The sequence below is a fragment of the Bubalus bubalis genome, chromosome 10 (assembly GCF_019923935.1).
Source record: "Bubalus bubalis isolate 160015118507 breed Murrah chromosome 10, NDDB_SH_1, whole genome shotgun sequence".
Taxonomy (NCBI): Eukaryota; Metazoa; Chordata; class Mammalia; order Artiodactyla; family Bovidae; genus Bubalus; species Bubalus bubalis.
Window position 1 is genome coordinate 21,166,715 of NC_059166.1, and position 19,426 is coordinate 21,186,140.

At 41.7% G+C, this 19,426-nt stretch overlaps 1 protein-coding gene across 4 annotated transcripts in view; it reads left to right on the plus strand.

Annotated features, from left to right (window-relative positions):
• The window catches only part of EPM2A (EPM2A glucan phosphatase, laforin), a 113,505-nt gene that overhangs the window by 89,918 nt on the left and 4,161 nt on the right, over positions 1 to 19,426 (plus strand). For 3 of the 4 annotated variants that reach the window (XM_044924133.2, XM_025294434.3, XM_044924134.2), the window contains one exon: positions 12,093 to 12,334. The exons of the other annotated variant lie outside the window; for it this stretch is intronic. In XM_044924133.2, the coding sequence (XP_044780068.1) occupies positions 12,093 to 12,334 (242 nt within the window). The remainder of the gene's footprint in view (positions 1 to 12,092; positions 12,335 to 19,426) is intronic. 4 annotated transcript variants of the gene reach the window in all.

The window sequence follows — 19,426 nt, forward strand, 5'->3', positions numbered from 1 at the left end:
GAGCTTCAGCTTCAGCATCAGTCCTGCCAATGAATATTCAGTACTGATTTCCTTTAGAATTGAATGGTTAAGAGTCTTCTCCAACACCACAGTTCAAAAGCATCAATTCTTCGGTGCTCAGTTTTCTTTATGGTCCAACTCTCACATGCATGCATGACTACTGGTAAACCCACAGCTTTGATTAGATGGACTTTGTTGGCAAAATAATGTCTCTGCATTTTAATATGCTGTCTAGGTTTGTCATCGCTTTTCTTCCAAGCAGCAAGTGTCTTTTAATTTCATGGCTGCCATCACCATCTGCAGTAATTTTGGAGCCCAAGAAAATAAAGCCTGTTTGCTTCATTTCCCCATCTATTTGCCATGAAGTGATGGGACCAGATGCCATGATTTTGCTTTTGAATGTTGAGTTTTGAGCCAACTTTTTCATTCTCCTGTTTCACTTTCAATAAGAGGCTCTTTATTTCCTTTTTGCTTTCTTCCATAAGGGTGGTGTCATTTGCATATCTGAGGTTGTGTGGTGTGATGGTGTGTGGTATGAGATTGTGTGGTGTGAGTGTGATCACTCACCTAAAGCCAGACATCCTGGAGTCTGAAGGCATCAAGTGAGCCTTAGGAAGCATCGCTACGAACAAAGCTAGTGGAGGTGATGGAATTCCAGCTGAGCTATTTCAAGTCCTAAAACATGATATTGTTAAAGTGTTGCACTCAATATGCTAGCAAATTTGGAAAACTCGGCAGTGGCCATAGGAATAGAAAGGGTCAGTTTTCATTCCAATCCCAAAGAAAGGCAGTGCCAACCACACAATTGCACTTATCTCACACGCTAGCAAAGTAATGCTCAAAATTCTCGAAGCCAGGCTTCAGCAGTACGTGAACCATGAATTTGCAGATGTTCAAGCTGGATTTAGAAAAGGCAGAGGAACCAGAGATCAAGTTGCCAACATCCATCGAATCATTGAAAAAGCAAGAGAGTTCCAGAAAAACATCTATTTCTGCTTTATTGACTATGCCAAAGCCTTTGGCTGTGTGGATCACAATAAGCTGTGGAAAATTCCTTAAGAGATGGGAATGCCAGACCACCTGACCTGCCTGCCTCCTGAGAAATCTGTGTGCAGGTCAGGAAGCAACAGTTAGAACCGGACATGGAACAATGGACTGGTTCCAAATTGGGAAAGGAGTACGTCAGTGTTGTGTTTTGTCAGCCTGCTTACTTAACCTATATGCAGAGTACATCATGCAAAATACCAGGCTGGATGAAGCACAGGCTGGAATCAAGATTGCTGGGAGCAATATAAAAATCATCAATAGCACAATCCAAATTAATTTATAAATTTTATACATTTTGAATATTTATTTAGTTATTGCCTGTTTTCCTCAAAGAATATAGGCTCAAATAAGGGCATAACTTGACTGTTGGCTCACCATTCATGGTTGAGTACCTGGCAAAAAGCAGACATCATTACATTTTTATTGAATAGACAAGATGACTTTAAAATAAATACAAAATTCACATGCCTAATGTTTTATTACTTCCTTGATCTTCTGTGGTACCTAATTCATTATGGAAGTGATTAATTTTGAACAAATCCTCTCAAGTTCATTAGTGAAGAAATATTAAACATGACATTTTACTCTTTCAAGGAATGCTCAGCACTGGAAACAAAATTAACATGCCAGGAGGATATTTTAATAGAACATTTGTTGAAATTTGTATCAACGTAACCAACTGAGGCTGCTTTATTTGTCTAGTTATTTGTCTCAGTTTGTGGTACCTTGTGATTGACTAAGAAAGTGAAGTGTGCTGCTGCTGCTGCTGCTAAGTCGCTTCAGTTGTGTCTGACTCTGTGCGACCCCATAGACGGCAGCCCACCAGGCTCCCCCATCCCTGGGATTCTCCAGGCAAAAACGCTGGAGTGGGTTGCCATTTCCTTCTCCAATGCATGATAGTGAAAAGTGAAAGTGAAGTCACTCAGTCGCGTCCGACTCTTAGCGACCCCATGGACTGCAGCCCATCAGGCTCCTCCGTCCATGGGATTTTCCAGGCAAGAATACTGGAGTGGGTTGCCATTGCCTTCTCCACAATATGGCATATAAACCTACATTTCAGGGCAACACATATGCAAAAATAAGAAGGCCAAAGTCTCTGGGATCTAAGAATCTGAAGAAGTTATGAATCTGAGAGACTGTGCTCTTATACATTTCAGGTAATTCTCCATTGTCATTCATTCTCTGAAAGCCAAGCAGAGGGTCCCAATATTCTTCTGTATTTATCAAAACTAAATACCTCAGGACTTTAGAACTGAGTCATTATATTAAGAAAAAAGACAAAAGCACAGTCAGGGGCCTGATGGTCTCTTCTGCCATGTTGTAAGTGCTCAAGTGATGGACTGAAGGACCTGAATAAAGGAGGGAGGGTGGGCAGTTTTGTGTGTAAGAGAATAATTTGGCACCATAACCAAATGTTAGTTGTATTTGTAGAATTCTGAACATCAGGATGAAAGTTGAAAAATATCTATTAAAATACTTAACTTTATGTGCACCTGATATATGGATATTTGAAGAGTCTGGTTAATTGTATATATTTTACCTTTGAATTTTAGACCCTGTATTCATTTCCTGGGGCTGCCAATAACAAAGTGCCACCAACCAGAGGGCTTGGATACCAAACATATATTGTCTCACTGTTCTGGAGACTAAAAGTATGGGATCAATGTGTCTATAAGATTGATTTGCTCTGGAGGGCTGTAGATAGAAACCTCATTCTATCTTCACATCATCCTCTCTCCATACATGTATGTGACCAAACTTTCTCTTCTTATGACAACATTCCTATTGAATTAGCCTTCTCTCGTGGCTTCACTTTAACCTGATTACCTCTTGTAGAGAACCTATCTCCAAATACCATCACACTTTAAGGTGCACGGGGTTAAGGACTTCAACATAGGAATGTGGGAGAAATGTGATTCAACCCCTAACAGACCTTCACAATTAATTTACTTATATGGCATTTTATGATATAGAAAATAAAAGAACATATGTCAAAAATATTTGCTTCATGTGGCTAAAAACTCCATTGCACATCCAAAAAGTCTAAGAGACTAACTGCACAAAATTCACATATGCTGTCTATACTCTGCAGTCTATGACCCATAAGCAATAATAAAATTATTTTTTATTGAAGAAGTTAATTAGCATCACTCACTAAATTAGAATTTGTCTTTAAGCAGTTATTCAGCCTTGACTGAAATCTGTTATAAGCACCCTTTTGGGGTAGAAATTTGACATTAATAACTTAACACCTGACACCAGAGAACAAATTTTCAGTGGAAGGAGCTATACATGCTAATGAAGCTTGGAGCTTACTGGAGGTTGATTTTAATGTTTCTCTTGCTTTCTCACTAATGAGATCTAAATTATAGGACTGATAGACTTTTTCTTCACCCATTATTTAAAAGCCAGATCACATTTTAATTTCACATCAGATTGCCCACAAAATATTAAATAAGGTAAATGTAGCACAATTATCCATCTTAGGAAATGTGTTCATTTTTCTTTTTGCTCCTAAATTCTTAAGCTGGATTTTGTGAAGAACCTCAGCAAAATCTGTTTTCTCTGTCTTTGAAATGGTTCCGCGTCTGTATGGCTAAGAATAGGGTGCCACAATTCAAGAGCTGTATCTCTTAATGTGATGAGAAATAAACAAGACCTTATGTTCCTACATTGATGTGACCATTCCTGTAGTTTTCCTAATTTTTTCTTTCCTGTGGACAAAAAATAATGCTAATTTTCACCTTCAGGAAAAGGTTATTCTGCCATTTCTTATGGCCATTAAGGATGGAATTTGCGACGTAGAGCCTATAAAACTGTCTCCTTTCTTGATATTTCTCTTGTCTTTTGCACCCTCCCCCTCCCCTTCTCTCAATACCTGGTGATGTTTTGTGCCAAGTGCTTGGGTGCTCATTTTGCCCATTATACTCCTTATTGCCAGTGAGGGCTCCTTTGATTGACAGCTGAGATGGCAAGTGAATTCTGCTTCATATGCTTCAGTAGCTGTTGCACCACAGGTCCCAGACTGACAAGGGAAGCACATGGTGTAGTATTGTGATGTAATTACTTGGCACCACAAATCCAGATTCACTCAAATGAATGCAGTTGCTTTTGATTTGCAATCCAAGAAAGGAAGGTTCCAGAATGTCAGCCATCCATGTCTTTCCCTTGGTCTTTAACCAAGTTGTGATATTACTAGGGTGGATTTTATTTAAATTCAACCGTGTTGAATCATGGTGGCAATAGTCGAAACTGAAGTGAGTAGTTTTTTTCAATAATGGTACATTCTTGGAACTCCCCTGGTGGTCCAGGGACTAAGACTGTCCTCCCAATGCCAGGGGCCTGGATCCAAACTCTGGTCAGGGAACTAGATCCCACATGTCTCAACAAAGGGTTTGCATGTCACAACTAAAGATCCTGCATGTCCCAACAACAAAAAAATAGATCCCACATGCTGCAACTAGAGATCCTGCATTCCACATATTCTCTTACAATCAAGAGTTCCCATTACTCACTGTCTGTCTAGGAATCATTTGTCGTCTTGAAACTAGTGTTGGAGATAGTAAGAGCTTCACTTTACTGGTCCATGTGTAGAGCTAAGCAAGTCCATGTCCTCTGGTCTTCATAATCTTTATTGCTACCAAAAGGTATTGAGATTTATATACTCAGCTCCTCCTGAACATTTATTGGGATCTTCGGAGAAGACAATGGCACCCCACTCCAGTACTCTTGCCTGGAAAATCCCATGGGCGGAGGAGCCTGGTAGGCTGCAGTCCATGGGGTCACTAAGAGTCGGACACGACTCAGCGACTTCACTTTGACTTTTCACTTTCATGCATTGGAGAAGGAAATGGCAACCCACTCCAGTGTTCTTGCCTGGAGAATCCCAGGGACGGGGGAGCCTGGTGGGCTGCCGTCTGTGGGGTCACACAGAGTCGGACACAACTAAAGTGACTTAGCTTAGCTTAGCTTAGCTCTAGCTAATGGTTCTGGAATCTAGCTGCATGTATTATACATGTAATATGGTTAATTTCTAAAAAATAAGATAAAAATCAATTCACAGAATCTGAGATCTCACTTTGGAGCCACTTTGTGAGTATCTCTGGGATAGATCCTGGTAATAGTTTTTATAAAAGCACCACATGTGTCTTGAATGCAAAGCCACATCTGGGTTGACTGTCAATATCCATTTGGTACAGTGCTTTCTCTTTGACCTTTCCAAATAATCTATAGTGAAGATGCCAGAAATCTCTGATTAATTCATGATTGATAGTGAGTTATTCATAAAATAGTTCTCTGGAAGTTTTATGATGTCATTTACAATATAAGTGCAAGCTATGATTTTTATTCTGTTATTGAGTCTTTGAAGTTTGGTATATCTTGCCATTAAAACTACCTTACAGAAGATTTTTTATTCCCTAAATCCCATATTTCAACAAATTGCTTCTCACCTTTAAAAAAAAAAATCCTAATTTTATCATCTAAAGTATCTTTGACACCAAAAGGAGATTAAAACTGAGATGAGTAAAAATTGATTTTTAATGGTGTCAAATCATTCTCTTTTGAGTGGAGAAGTAAAAGTTTAATTACTATTTAGAAAGGACACACACGACTAGAGATGTATCACCTCCTATAAGAGACAACAAGCTGAAACAAGATGCATATCAAGGGCACATTAGCTGTCTGATTAAGCATATTCTGTGGTTCTGTGTGTTTCCAACAAGCCCAGTATTTTGTCTCCATATCCCATAGAATGGTTCTATATAATTTACTTTACAACTTCAGTTCTCTCTCCTTCAATGCGCTGCTTGTTTTCAGAATTTATCTTTAGTTACCCACCTCCTAGGTTCAGGACATCTTACTTTAGAAAATCAGGAATTATTTTATATTAATTTCTTAAATCTGTACTCTGACTCCTAGCATTTTTAGAGGACAAATTAATTATGCTATGTGAAAGTTGGAAATATCTGATATAGAAACTGGTGTTATTCGTGTGTATCTGTCGATGTGTACTTCTAGGGCTTATTTTCATTAGAAACTTGATGTGGGAAATATGTATGTTAAGGTTCCAACTTTGAGCCTCTTTATCTTTTATTTATTCTGAGTTTCTTAAGGTTACTGGTTAGTTTAAATACATTTGAAGACCAGGACTGAATGAGATGATAAAATAATGGTCTTTTTAAGCAACATAGTATGATCTATATAGTGAGTCTGGTTTGGGATTCTGATTTCTTATTTCATAGGCTCAAATGTCCTGATTTACCCTTTGTATATCTCTATGAACTCTTTGGTATTTATGCAATTGTTGCATGCTAGCCACTTTATTTTGGCATTTATTTACTGCTGCTACTGCTGCTAAGTCGCTTCAGTCGTGTCCGACTCTGTGCGACCCCATAGATGGCAGTTCACCAGGCTCCCCCGTCTCTGGGATTTTCCAGGCAAGAACACTGGAGTGGGTTGCCATTTCCTTCTCCAATGCATGAAAGTGAAAAGTGAAAGTGAAGTCGTTCAGTCGTGTCCGACTCCTAGCGACCCCATGGACTACAGCCTACCAGGCCCCTCCGTCCATGGGATTTTCCAGGCAAGAGTACTGAGTGGGTTGCCATTGCCTTCTCTGATTTATTTACTTGTGAATACTAACTGCTCCTACTCAAAGAGTACAGTATTTAACAGAACTCCAGGTAACATTTGGAATTTAGCTTGGCTGTCATGAATATTCATTCTAATATGTAATTAGTTCACTTCAAGATTCTGCCAGTAAAAGTACATGATTGTTCAGAAGGTTGTATAACTGAGCTGTCCACTTGCTTCTTTTCCAGTTGAGTGTACATAAGTATGCTCAGTTAAACCCCAAAGAATAGGTATGGTGGCCCAACACTATTACCTGCTTTGGCACCCAGCAGATTGCTGTGGGAGGAGTCTTTATGAGATAGTTTGAAAGAAGGGAGGGAATGTCCAGATAGAGGAAGGTTCCAAGTCTCATTACAAAAGCCAGAGAGAAGAGGCAGTGACCCGTAGGTGTGATATTTCCATTCCTATAAAGACTGACTACTCAACTCACAGAGTCCTGGTCAAGCATAGATCTGGTGTGATCTAAATGTGTCCCTGCTGGTGGTCTTTCTCTCAGCCCATTGGGTCCAATGGAGTGTCTGAGAATTCTTTGGAGTCAGTGATAAAGTAAAAAACCTCTGGATCCTATGCTCCTCTTCACATGGGGTTCTCTGGTGGCTCAGACTGTAAAGAATCTGCCTGCAATGCATAAGACTTGGGTTCGATCCTTGGGATTGGAAATTCCTCTGGAGAAGGGTGATAGAAGCAAGGTCTGATGCTGTAAAGACCAATATTGCATAGGAACCTGGAATGTTAGGTCCATGAATCAAGGCAAATTGGAAGTGGTCAAACAGGAGATGGCAAGAGTGAACATCGACATTCTAGGAATCAGTGAACTAAGATGGACTGGAATGGGTGAATTTAACTCAGATGACCATTATATCTACTACTGTGGTCAGGAATCCCTTAGAAGAAATGGAGTAGCCATCATAGTCAACAAAAGAGTTCAAAATGCAGTTCTTGGATGCAATCTCAAAAATGACAGAATGATCTCTGTTCATTTCTAAGGCAAACCATTCAATATCACGGTAATCCAAGTCTATGCCCCGACCAGTAATGCTGAAGAAGCTGAAGTTGAACGGTTCTATGAAGACCTAGAAAACCCTCCAGAACTAACACCCAAAAAAGATGTCCTTTTCATTATAGGGGACTGGAATGCAAAAGTAGGAAGTCAAGAAAAACCTAAAGTAACAGGCAAATTTGGCCTTGGAGCACAGAATGAAGCAGGGCAAAGGCTAATAGACTTTTGCCAAGAGAACGCACTGGTCAGAGCAAACACCCTCTTCCAACAACACAAGAGAAGACTCTACACATGGACATCACCAGATGAGCAACACCAAAATCAGATTGATTATATTCTTTGCAGCCAAAGATGGAAAAGCTCTATACAGTCAGCAAAAACAAGGCCAGGAGCTGACTGTGGCTCAGATCATGAACTCCTCATTGCCAAATTCAGACTGAAATTGAAGAAAGTGGGGAAAACCACTAGACCATTCAGGTATGACCTAAATCAAATCCCTTATGATTATACAGTAGAAGTGAGAAATAGATTTAAGGGCCTAGATCTGATAGATAGAGTGCCTGATGAACTATGGATGGAGGTTCGTGACATTGTACAGGAAACAGGAATCAAGACCATCCTCAAGAAAAAGAAATGCAAAAAAGCAAAATGGCTGTCTGAGGAGGCCTTACAAATAGCTGTGAAAAGAAGAGAAGCAAAAAGCAAAGGAGAAAAGGAATGATATAAGCATTTGAATGCAGATTTCCAAAAAATAGCAAGGAGAGATAGGAAAGCCTTCCTCAGTGATCAATGCAAAGAAATAGAGGAAAACAATAGAATGGGAAAGACTAGAGATCTCTTCAAGAAAATTAGAGGTACCAAGGGAACATTTCATGCAAAGATGGGCTCCATAAAGGACAGAAATAGTATGGACCTAACAGAGCAGAAGATATTAAGAAGAGGTGGCAAGAATACACAGAAGAATTATACAAAAAAGATTTTCATGACCCAGATAATCACGATGGTGTGATCACTCACCTAGAGCCAGACATCCTGGAATGTGAAGTCAAGTGGTCATCACTACACAAGTAGTCATTACTACGAACAAAGCTAGTGGAGGTGATGGAATTCCAGTTGAGCTATTTCAAATCTTGAAAGATGATGCTGTGAAAGTGCTGCACTCAATATGCCAGCAAATTTGGAAAACTCAGCAGTGGCCACAAGACTGAAAAAGGTCAGTTTTCACTCCAATCCCAAAGAAAGGCAATGCCAAAGAATGCTCAAACTACCGCACAATTGTGCTCATCTCACACGCTAGTAAAGTAATGCTCAAAATTCTCCAAGCCAGGCTTCAGCAATACATGAACTGTGAACTTCCAGATGTTCAAACTGGTTTTAGAAAAGGCAGAGGAGCCAGAGATGAAATAGCCAACATCTGCTGGATCATTGAAAAAGCAAGAGAGTTCCAGAAAAACATCTATTTCTGTTTTATTGACTATGCCAAAGCCTTTGACTATGTAGATCACAATAAACTGGATAATTCTGAAAGAGATGGGAATACCAGACCACCTGACCTACCTCTTGAAAAACCTGTATGCAGGTCAGGAAGCAACAGTTAGAACTGGACATGGAATAACAGACTGGTTCCAGATAGGAAAAGGAGTCCATCAAGGCTGTATATTGTCACCCTGCTTATTTAACTCCTATGCAGAGTACATCATGAGAAACGCTGGGCTGGAAGAAGCACAAGCTGGAATCAAGATTGCCCTGAGAAATATCAGTAACCTCAGATATGCAGATGACACCACCATTATGGCAGAAAGTGAAGAAGAACTAAAGAGCCTCTTGATGAAAGTGAAAGAGGAGAGTGAAAAAGCTGGCTTAAAGCTCAACATTCAGAAAACGAAGATCATGGCATCCGGTCCCATCACTTCATGGGAAATAGATGGGGAAACAGTGGAAACAGTGGCAGACTTTATTTTGGGGGGCTCTAAAATCACTGCAGATGGTGATTGCAGCCATGAAGTTAAAAGACGCTTACTCCTTGGAAGGAAAGTTATGACCAACCTAGACAGCATATTAAAAAGCAGAGAGATTACTTTGTCAACAAAGGTCTATCTAGTCAAGGCTATGGTTTTTCCAGTGGTCATGTATGGATGTGAGAGTTGGACTATAAAGAGGGCTGAGCGCAGAAGAATTGATACTTTTGAAGTGTGGTGTTGGAGAAGACTCTTGAGAGTCCCTTGGACTGCAAGGAGATCCAACCAGTCCATCCTAAGGAAAAACGGTCCTGGGTGTTTATTGGAAGGACTGATTTAAAGCTGAAACTGCAGTGTTTTGGCCACCTGATGTGAAGAGCTGACTCATTTGAAAAGACCCTGATTTTGGGAAAGATTGAAGGCAAGAGGAGAAGGGAACGGCAGAGGATGAGATGGTTAGATGGCTTCACTGACTCAATGGACATGAGTTTGGGTAAACTCTGGGAGTTCGTGATGGACAGGGAGGCCTGTCACGCTGCGTTTCATGGGATCACAAAGAGTTGGACACGACTGAGCGACTGAACTGAACTGAACTGGAGATGGGAATGGCTACCCACTCCAGTATTCTTGCCTGGAAAATTCCATGGACAGAAGAGGCTAGTGGGCTATAGTCCACGGGTTGCAAAGAGTTCGACATGACTGAGCAACTAACACTTTCACTTTTCCCCTCTTCAGGGCACCATGAAGTCTTTTCTGGGTTTCCAATGTTTCTCTTTGTTTAAAATTTTATCCTTTTATTTTTTCCATAATAATCTTCAATATCCACAAGGAAATTCCTACCCCCAGATGGCATCAGATTCCACAGGTTAATTGTTTAGTCCTATAAGACACCCGCCATGCCCTCAGCCTGCCCTCAGAGGTCAGTTACAAGCCCAGGTTTATTACCTGTGTTTCTGACTGATTGGCTACACACTAGGGATTCCCCATACCCCTCTTTAGACTTGCATTTGATTAATTTTCTACAGCAGGTCACAGAACTCAAAGAAACACTTTACTTACTAGATCACCAGTTCATTATAAAAGGATGTAACTCAGGAACAGTCAGATATCAGAGATGCCTAGGGGAAGGCATGGGAAAGGAGCAGAGCTTCCATGTCCTCTGCTCTCCCATTATCCTGTATTCACCAACCTGGATGCTCCCCAAACTTTGCTGTTTGAGGTTTTATGGAGGCTTCATTTCATAGGCCTGGTTAATGAAATCACTGGCCAAAGATGACTGATTCAATCTCCAGTCCCTCTCCCTTCCCAGGAGATCAGGGGGTGGGATGAAAATTCCAACCCTCTAATCACAAGGTTGGTAACCCTGGCAACCAGTCCCACCCTTAGCTGCATTTCAAAAATTACCTCATTAAGAAAAGACACCTTTATTTATTTTTTTATTTTATTTTTTTTTAATTTTATTTTATTTTTAAACTTTACATAATTGTATTAGTTTTGCCAAAAGACACCTTTATGGCTGTCATCACTTAGGAAATTTCAATGGATTTAGGAACTCTGTGTCAGATATGGGGATGAAGAACAAATATATATTTCTTATAATAAATCACAGCATCACAGTATGTCTACTTATTTGTTGCTATTGTTTTTATAATGTCCTCTAATAAAATTTTATAGTTTTTTCTGGATTAAAGACATTCCTAGGTATTTTATAATTTTGTCATTATTTTTGAATAAGACTTCCCCTCTTCCTCCCAATCTATTTCTACCTGGCTATTAATAGTACAGAGAATGGTTATTTGATTTTTGTGTATTTTCCTTCATCCAGATAATTTAATCTTAATACTTTTAATATTGTTCATAGCTCTTACAGTTGAATCTTTTTTGACAGAGAGATATTTCTTCTTCTACATTATAGCTTTAGATGAAGCATATAGAATAATGCTGAATACTAATGGAAATAATCCTTACTTTGATTTTATTTAAAAGAAGGTTGTTATTAATTTCTCTTAATCTCATACTGTTTGAAATTTTTATACAGAGCTTTAAACAGGAATGATTGCTGAATTCTAGCACATATTTTCCAGAATTTATGATATAGTCATAGGAATTTTGCCCTTAATTTGTTAGTACTTTGAAATATGTTGATGGATTTCTTAATACTGAACCACATATACATTCATGGAATAAGTATAACATGGTGGACTTATTTTAATATATTGCTAGATTTGGTTTCCTGATGCCTATACCCTGACCTTCTAGTTAATTGAATTATTTGTTTCCCTCAAAACACCACCACCAGTATTTTTGTCTTTTAATAATAATATTGGTTCTCATGTTCTTAATACAGCTTCTCCTGTGCCCAGTGTTAAAAGTTAATTGCATTTTAATACTGCGCGTTTTATGCAGCTGCTATAACACCAACAATAGTTATAGTTGACTCCATGTATTCTTCTTAGGATTCTACCAAATATCTGGCTGGGTAGCTGCCCTCGCCAAGTGGAACACGTAACCATCAAACTGAAGCATGAACTAGGGGTTACAGCTGTAATGAATTTCCAGACGGAATGGGATATTGTACAGAATTCCTCAGGCTGTAACCGCTACCCAGAACCCATGACACCAGACACTATGATTAAGCTGTATAAGGAGGAAGGCTTGGCCTACATCTGGATGCCCACACCAGATATGAGCACTGAAGGTGAGTGTCCGAGGGAGCTTGTTGGATGTATTTCAGAGAAGCCCCTGTTGGTTTTTGCCTGTCTGTCTGTCTGCCTATCTACCTACCTACCTGTCTATAACTGAAAACCTGTATGTGAATGATAGATATGGAAAAATATAAGGTTTGGGGGTTAATATATTATATATATATATATATATATATATATATATATATATGGTATAGATAAGATATATATATCTTTTAACACCTTGGCTAAGATTCTGTTTCACATTGGTTCTTTTAATTTATTTATTCATCAAACATATTTATTGTGTATCTACTATGTGTGTGGGGCCCTAGGCTGGTGGCTGGGCATTCAAAGGTGAAGAAAAGCAGGCACAGCTCCTGTCCTCATGAAGCTACAGTCCAATAGGAAAGATAAGCAGTAATCAAATGGCTGCAAATAGAAATGTAAAGCTCTGGTCAGTTTTCTGATTAGAAAGTTACATAGATGCTGCAATGAGAGCACGCACAGGCAAATCAGACCTAGGAAGAAGGGCCAGGGAAGGTTTTCTTGGGTGTGCTTGAGCTGAGATCCAAAGTGGGAGTTGGGCACAAGTGAGGTGGGCAGAGGCTTCCAGACAGAGGGAGTAGCTTGGAGAGAGTCCTCCTTGCAGGAGAGCACATAGTGTTGTAGGAACTGAAAGATGAGCAGTGTGGCTGCTGGTCTGGGAAGAAGGGAATAGAGTCCTGCAGGACTCGGGACACAAAGAAAAGTCCTGCAGGACTTGAGACTCTATCCTTATGCAGTGAGAAGCAGTTGAAAGGGAGGGAGGCTGAGAGATGCCAAGATAACCTTTCTCCCCGCCACCCCCCAAAAGTGTCCTTTGATTGCGGTTTGGAGTACGTGGGGCTGGGCCCACAGCGGGTCTGGGGAGGCCAGTTAGGAAGTTACTGTAGCAGTTAAGGTGAGAGGTAAGGAGGGAGAACTGCAGCTCGGGGAAGGATGGCACTACTGATGCTTCCATTTACTGCACAAACACCGGCTGAGCCTGTCTCTGTGAAGAGGGAATTAGGGTGTGACAGGGGTGCTGCCAAGAATCAGAGACAAATAAGGAACAGTTTGATCTCGTGGTAAGAGGCAGTAAGGCAAGTTCAAAGCTAATTAAAGTGCAAAGAAGAAGGTAATGAGGATGAGTCACGCGGGCTAGGAGGCTTATGGTGTGGGAGGAGAATTTCTGCAAAGAAGCAGAGGGAGGCCATGTGAGTGTCCTGGGATTTGAGGTGGGTGTGGCAGGTCAACATAGAGGGAGAAAGGGCATGCCGGGTGGGAACAACCAAGGCACAGAGGCGTGGAGTTTTAGAGGAATAATTTGTATTTCAGCCTGGTTGGGGAATAGGGTTCTTGAAGGAAAGGAGTAGAGATCTCTGAATCCAAGAGAACAAGCTACTAGAATAATATCAATCAGATGCCAGCAGAGGGCAGCAGAGAGCTATGGACTAGCGCAGAATGAGGGCGTTACAGTTCAGTTCAGTCTGCGACCCCATGGACTGCAGCGCGCCAGGCCTCCCTGTCCATTACCAACTCCGGGAGCTTGCTCAAACGCAGTTGGTGATGCCATCCAACCATCTCATCTTCTGTCGTCCCCTTCTCCTCCTGCCTTCAACCTTTTCCAGCATCAGAGTCTTTTCCAATGAGTCAGCTCTTTGCATCAGGTGGCCAAAGTATTGGAGTTTCAGCTTCAGCATCAGTCCTTCTGAGGGCATTTGGTGAACTGCTGTTCTGGAGGAAAGAAGGAAGACAGTGATGCCCAGCAAGGAAAAGTTTCTATCATCAGTTGTCTTCTCCCCAAAATGCATTATGTATCAAACTCTGGTTTGAACAATTTCGAACGTTAACTCATTTAATTCTCATGACAAGAGTCCAGGCAGGTGTTATCTCCATTTTGCTGAGAAAGAGAATGAGGGACACAAAAGTTAAGTAACCTGGCTGGTGTCATACAGGAGAGACACAGCCTGGATTTCAGCACATGCAGTCAGACTCAGAATATTGCGCTTGCCACCGTGCAATGAAGCTTCTCTACATGCTCATATGGACTCTTCATGCACTTTATACAGACCACCACCCACATTTTCAACCTGCCATGTTCATCATCAGCTGGATTTAGACAAAGACATGAGTTTCTTGGTCTTCCCTGGTGGCTCAAAGGGTAAAGGATCCACCTCTAATGCGGGAGACCTGGGTTCGATTCTTTGGTTAGGAAGACCCCTTGGAGAAGGGAACGGCTACCCACTCCAGTATTCTGAGCTGGAGAATTCCATGGACTGAGGATCCTTGCAGGCTACAGTCCACGGAGTTGCAAAGAGTCAGACACAACAGAGCAACCTTCACTTTCTCTTCATGAGTTTTTAGGGAGATAGCTTGTCTCCCCAGTCAATACTCCAAGATGTAGGTGGGGACCGGGGGACTCTGACAGTCTTAGGACCTTGGCCATCTTGACTCTTTATGAATATTTATGGTCCTGCTGGCCAGGCCAGGCCCCTCAGTGGGTCTGTCTGAACTGAACTATCATTGGGGATGAGGTATTATATTTCTTTCTGAAGGTTTGGTTGGTTGGTTACTCTTCTTCATAATGAATGCTGATCCAAAGAAGCTTGATTTAGCTTCTAGAGCTCCGTCTTTTTTCAAGGAATTAAAAAAACCCCAAAACATTATTTGCACAGAAAAGCACAGTGAGCCTGGGTCGTACTTGCCCGGTCCAGTTTGCTTCTCTGGCTTCAAAACTGAGAAGGTTGTTAGGATAGTGTGCCCATGGCTTCCAGGGAGGGTTTTGATTTTCACTTCTTTGGTTGTGATCTTCTAGCTTTGTTATCCCATTGGAATAGGATGTGAGACTAGGCTCAGAGAAGCTGAGATAAATATGGCCTGCCCTACCCCATGCACTGATTACCCCAAAACCCTGCTAACTGGTAGGCAATTTGCTCGATAGTTTGGGAATATGCAGAAGCCTGAGGGAAAATGCTACCCCCAAGGAACCACTGTAATTGTATTAAAATCTTGTGGGAGTCATGCAGTCACCAGGACCCACGCATACAGTGGACTGTCTTTCACACTGAGGCAGTTTGGAAACAAGAGAAATGGCAGCAAAGTGAAAGCTCCCACTTGAAAAAAGCCAAAACCCAGGAGTAAAGAGTTTCTTTGGTTCAGCAAAACCTGGGGGAGTAATCAAAGGGTTAACAGCCACTCCTGAATTGCAGAGGAATTTTTGACCAATAGATCAATCTCCATGGCTCACAACATTAGCACAATGAACACATAGATTTATTCAGCTGAATATTTTTAGAACTCTAAAGAAAAATCCATCTGGAAGTGTTTTGAGCCACAGCATAATGCTGTCAGATAAAGTCTGAGAAGGAAGACAGTTTGTTAGGCCTGACTGTCACCACTGGTTGTCACAGACCTGTTATAATCAATTGTGCCATCGATTCTCACTCTTGTACTTTTTGTCATGCAGAAGGGTTGGGATTGTTTAGGTTTTTGTTCTTTTCTTTAAAAAAAAAAAAATTTTTTTGTTTTTGGTTTGTGTCTTTCACCTGAGAAACGAAAAGCTCCCAAATGTAGCACTCACCTGAACACATAAAATCTGTTCACTAGAAGTAAGTTATCCTTCACACAGGAAGTACTCAGACTGTGTTTTGACCTCTGTCAGCTCAGTGCCATTTATAACAAATGGTCTAGCTTTGCCTCCCACATGGGTTAATATGCTCTCCAGAGTCCTTGGCCACCCCTTTGTTGCCACGCTCTGAGTCTGTTCTCTGACTCAACACACTAAATGCAGTGTTGCCATGAGGCAAAGACACTGACCTTGGAGCCACGGCACCTGGGCTGGAGCCTCATCACCCTGGAGCAGCTGTGTGATACGGGCAGACTTGGAAAATGGAGAGTAATAATATCTGCCTTACAGGATTATAGCAGTAGAATCAGATAATTGATATGGAAGAGCTTTGAAAATTCCAAAGTTGGGGCCATATTATCAGTGCCAATTCTTCCATTTCTATTAAAGGGTGTTATAGATAACAGGGACCTTATCTATATTAAAGAAAAGAAGATGCACTCAAATAAAATTGTAATATATTCAGCATTAATCTGCCTCTGGATTAAGATAGGAAAGACATCTGTGTGTATGTTGGAAAGGCTGAAACTTGTGCCAGGAACAATTTCTTTCAGGGTCAGCCTTAGGTTAACCTCAGATATCTTCAGGGACCCCCAAAAGCCATTCCAGAGTTGGATTAACTTAGAGGAGATGTGGACCAGAAATTAGATAAGAAGGGTCTTGGACTGTCTCAGATCAAATCGGTATTAATGGTTTTGTTTTACTTTAATTCATGTAGTCAGTGAATGTTTATTGAGCATCTATGGGGAGTCAAGGCCTGTTTTAAATTCCAAAGTAAAAATCACAGAAGGTGGAGTGTTTTGTTGGACCTGCACTGGCTTTAAAATTTTCAACTTACTTGCCAACATTTAAAATTTGGAATATTTTACATTTAAAAAAAAATCAGTGGTTCTCTCTTGCCTTGGGGTTATTATTGTTTTTAAAAATGGAAGCATTTTATTGAATTAAATTCCATCTGGAGGCTAAGCATATGAAACATTCAAGTTACGGGCTCTGGTTGACGCTGGCTTTATTGTGTGAGCCCTGATCCTGGGCACCCTCGTGTGATTCCTTGGTGGGTTATGTATGAGAAATGGAATATTTCCTGCCATATCAGTAAACAAGGATGTCAAGTCATCAGTGATTCCAGCCCTCTGATGTGAGCTTGTGAGGTCAAAGGGCACCGAGGAAGAAAAATACCCATAATCCACAGCACTCAGACTGCAGTCACTCCCTATGGTTGAGCCCACAGGAGCTCAGGATGTGAAGAGCACAGGATACTGGCCCCAGAATAGCTCAGATGCATATGAAAGAAATGGTTCCAGGGAGCTCAGACTCTTGCATCTTCCCCTACATAGAAAAGATACATTCCTTAACTGGGGACATCTGGTTTCCTTTACTTAACAATAATCTTTTGATGTTCAAACTCCCTGCCCTTTGTTGTAAAACTTCGATATAACCTGGCAAATCCCCTCACCTCCTTGGAGCAGTTCTCTCAGGGTGACTTGAGATGCTGTCTCCTGGGCTTGAAGTCCTAAAAATTCCCATCAAATAAAACATAACTCCCAACTTTTAGGTTGTGATCATTTTTTCAAGATGACGTGTATTTGCCCAGGCTCCCTAGAATGGGTTTTCAAGCAGGAAGACAAGCACTTGTAGGGCGCAGACAGCCGTCCGGGTAGGGACAGAGATGCTGAGCCCCAGGGAGGGTGTCACTGTCCCACTGGGGCGACAGCTGCAGCATGGCTAGGGAAGTGGGGGACAGGGGCTCACTGGGGCTTCACACTGACTGCATGGGGGCCAGCAAGCCAACCACGGACCAGCTAGGTTAGGGAAGACAGTAGTACAGAGGTTAAAACCAGAGACTTCAGAATTTGGACAGCTGGGTTGGCGTGGCCATTAAGGAATAACCTCGCATAAATTTCTGATATAACTGAGGGCGATAATAGTGCCAGGCCCATATTTGTTGAGAGGTGGCTGTAAAGGAGCCATTGCACACAGAACTTAGAACAGCACTCAGTAGATAGAAAGAGCTCAGTACATGTTCGCTGTCATCAATCAAAGTGAAGTGAAATGAAAGTCATTCAGTCGTGTCCAACTCTTTGCGACCCCATGAACTATAGCCCACCAGGTTCCTTTGCCCATGAAATTCTCCAGGCAAGAATACTGGAGTGGGTAGCCCTACCCTTCTCCGGGGAATCTTTCCAACCCAGGAACTGAGTCTCCCACATTGCAGGCTGATTGTTTACCATCTGAGCCACCAATCAAAGCAGAGTCAAAATAAAGGAGGGCTCCAGCTGAGGCCAGGCTGAGACGGGTGGGCATCCTAGATAGGCTGGTGCCCCTTTTTTTCTTTCTTCATGTTATTTAAAAATGTGTTCAGCAGTTCTTAAGTGGGACAACTGAGTGATTCTAGAAGACCTCTAGTGGGTGAGACCTGTGTTTAAACTGGGAGCCTTCTGGAGTTTCCGAGTGGCAGCTGACATTTACATTCCAGGATTATGTGTCTGAGCTCACTGAACCTTAAACTAACACAAATCCTTTCTCAACTTCTAAAATACCTGTTGAAGAATCTTTTACAGATAAAAAGGAAAGGGGTAAATACTAGGTCATTTTGGCCACTTGGTGCAGATCCTTCCTTGGGGCACTTCTGGCCAGAGAGAAGGTCAAGGGAGGGGATTCTGATGGGTCCATGTAGACCTGGCCAGGGCAGGCTGGTCCTGATGCTACAGAAGCTGAGCATTAACTCTGGGTCTCTGACTCCAGCAGCTCCTCCTGCCAATGGCCACTGTGGTCTACTCATATATTGGGCATTTACTGAAAACTCCCATTAAAAATGTTTCTGTTAATTCCCTGGCAATGAACATGGAAACTGGAGAGGCAACTGTAACGGGGAACTTGAGAAGTGATGCCAGCTGTGCCAGGAGCAAAAAGAGCCCAAGCTTCCTGGATCCATCACTGGAAGCTCCCTTCCTGACCAACAATCCTTAAACTTCTAACAACCCACCCCCCCGCTCCCCCTCCTCCATGGAAGAGAAGTTCTGCTTTCGAACAGGCCTCACAGTTACAGCAGGGTCGCTCACACAGACCTTGGAGGTTTTGCCTCATCTGATTTTCCAAGTCAAATAGTGGACCAAATACACAGCCCTCTCCGAGACATCCAGCAAGACCACTCTCTGATACATATGGAGTCTTACACCTTGTTACATCTCCGGTGTTACTTCACTGCCTCTAGGAGAGTGCTGTGAGTAACCCACTGTATGGCAGGCCCCCCAAGCTCTGTCCTCAGAGCACCCTGAACCAAGCACAGAAGCATAGATCAATTAAAGTTTATGGCACAGTTTGGACTCAGAAGTCAAGCAAGGCCTAGGGGTTAGTGTGACTTCAATTCAGATGCCCTCAGGGACTAGGCAGGGAACATGAAAGTGTGGCAACAGGCACTGGGGAGAGATGGAGCTGCAGGAACTGTGAAGTGTGC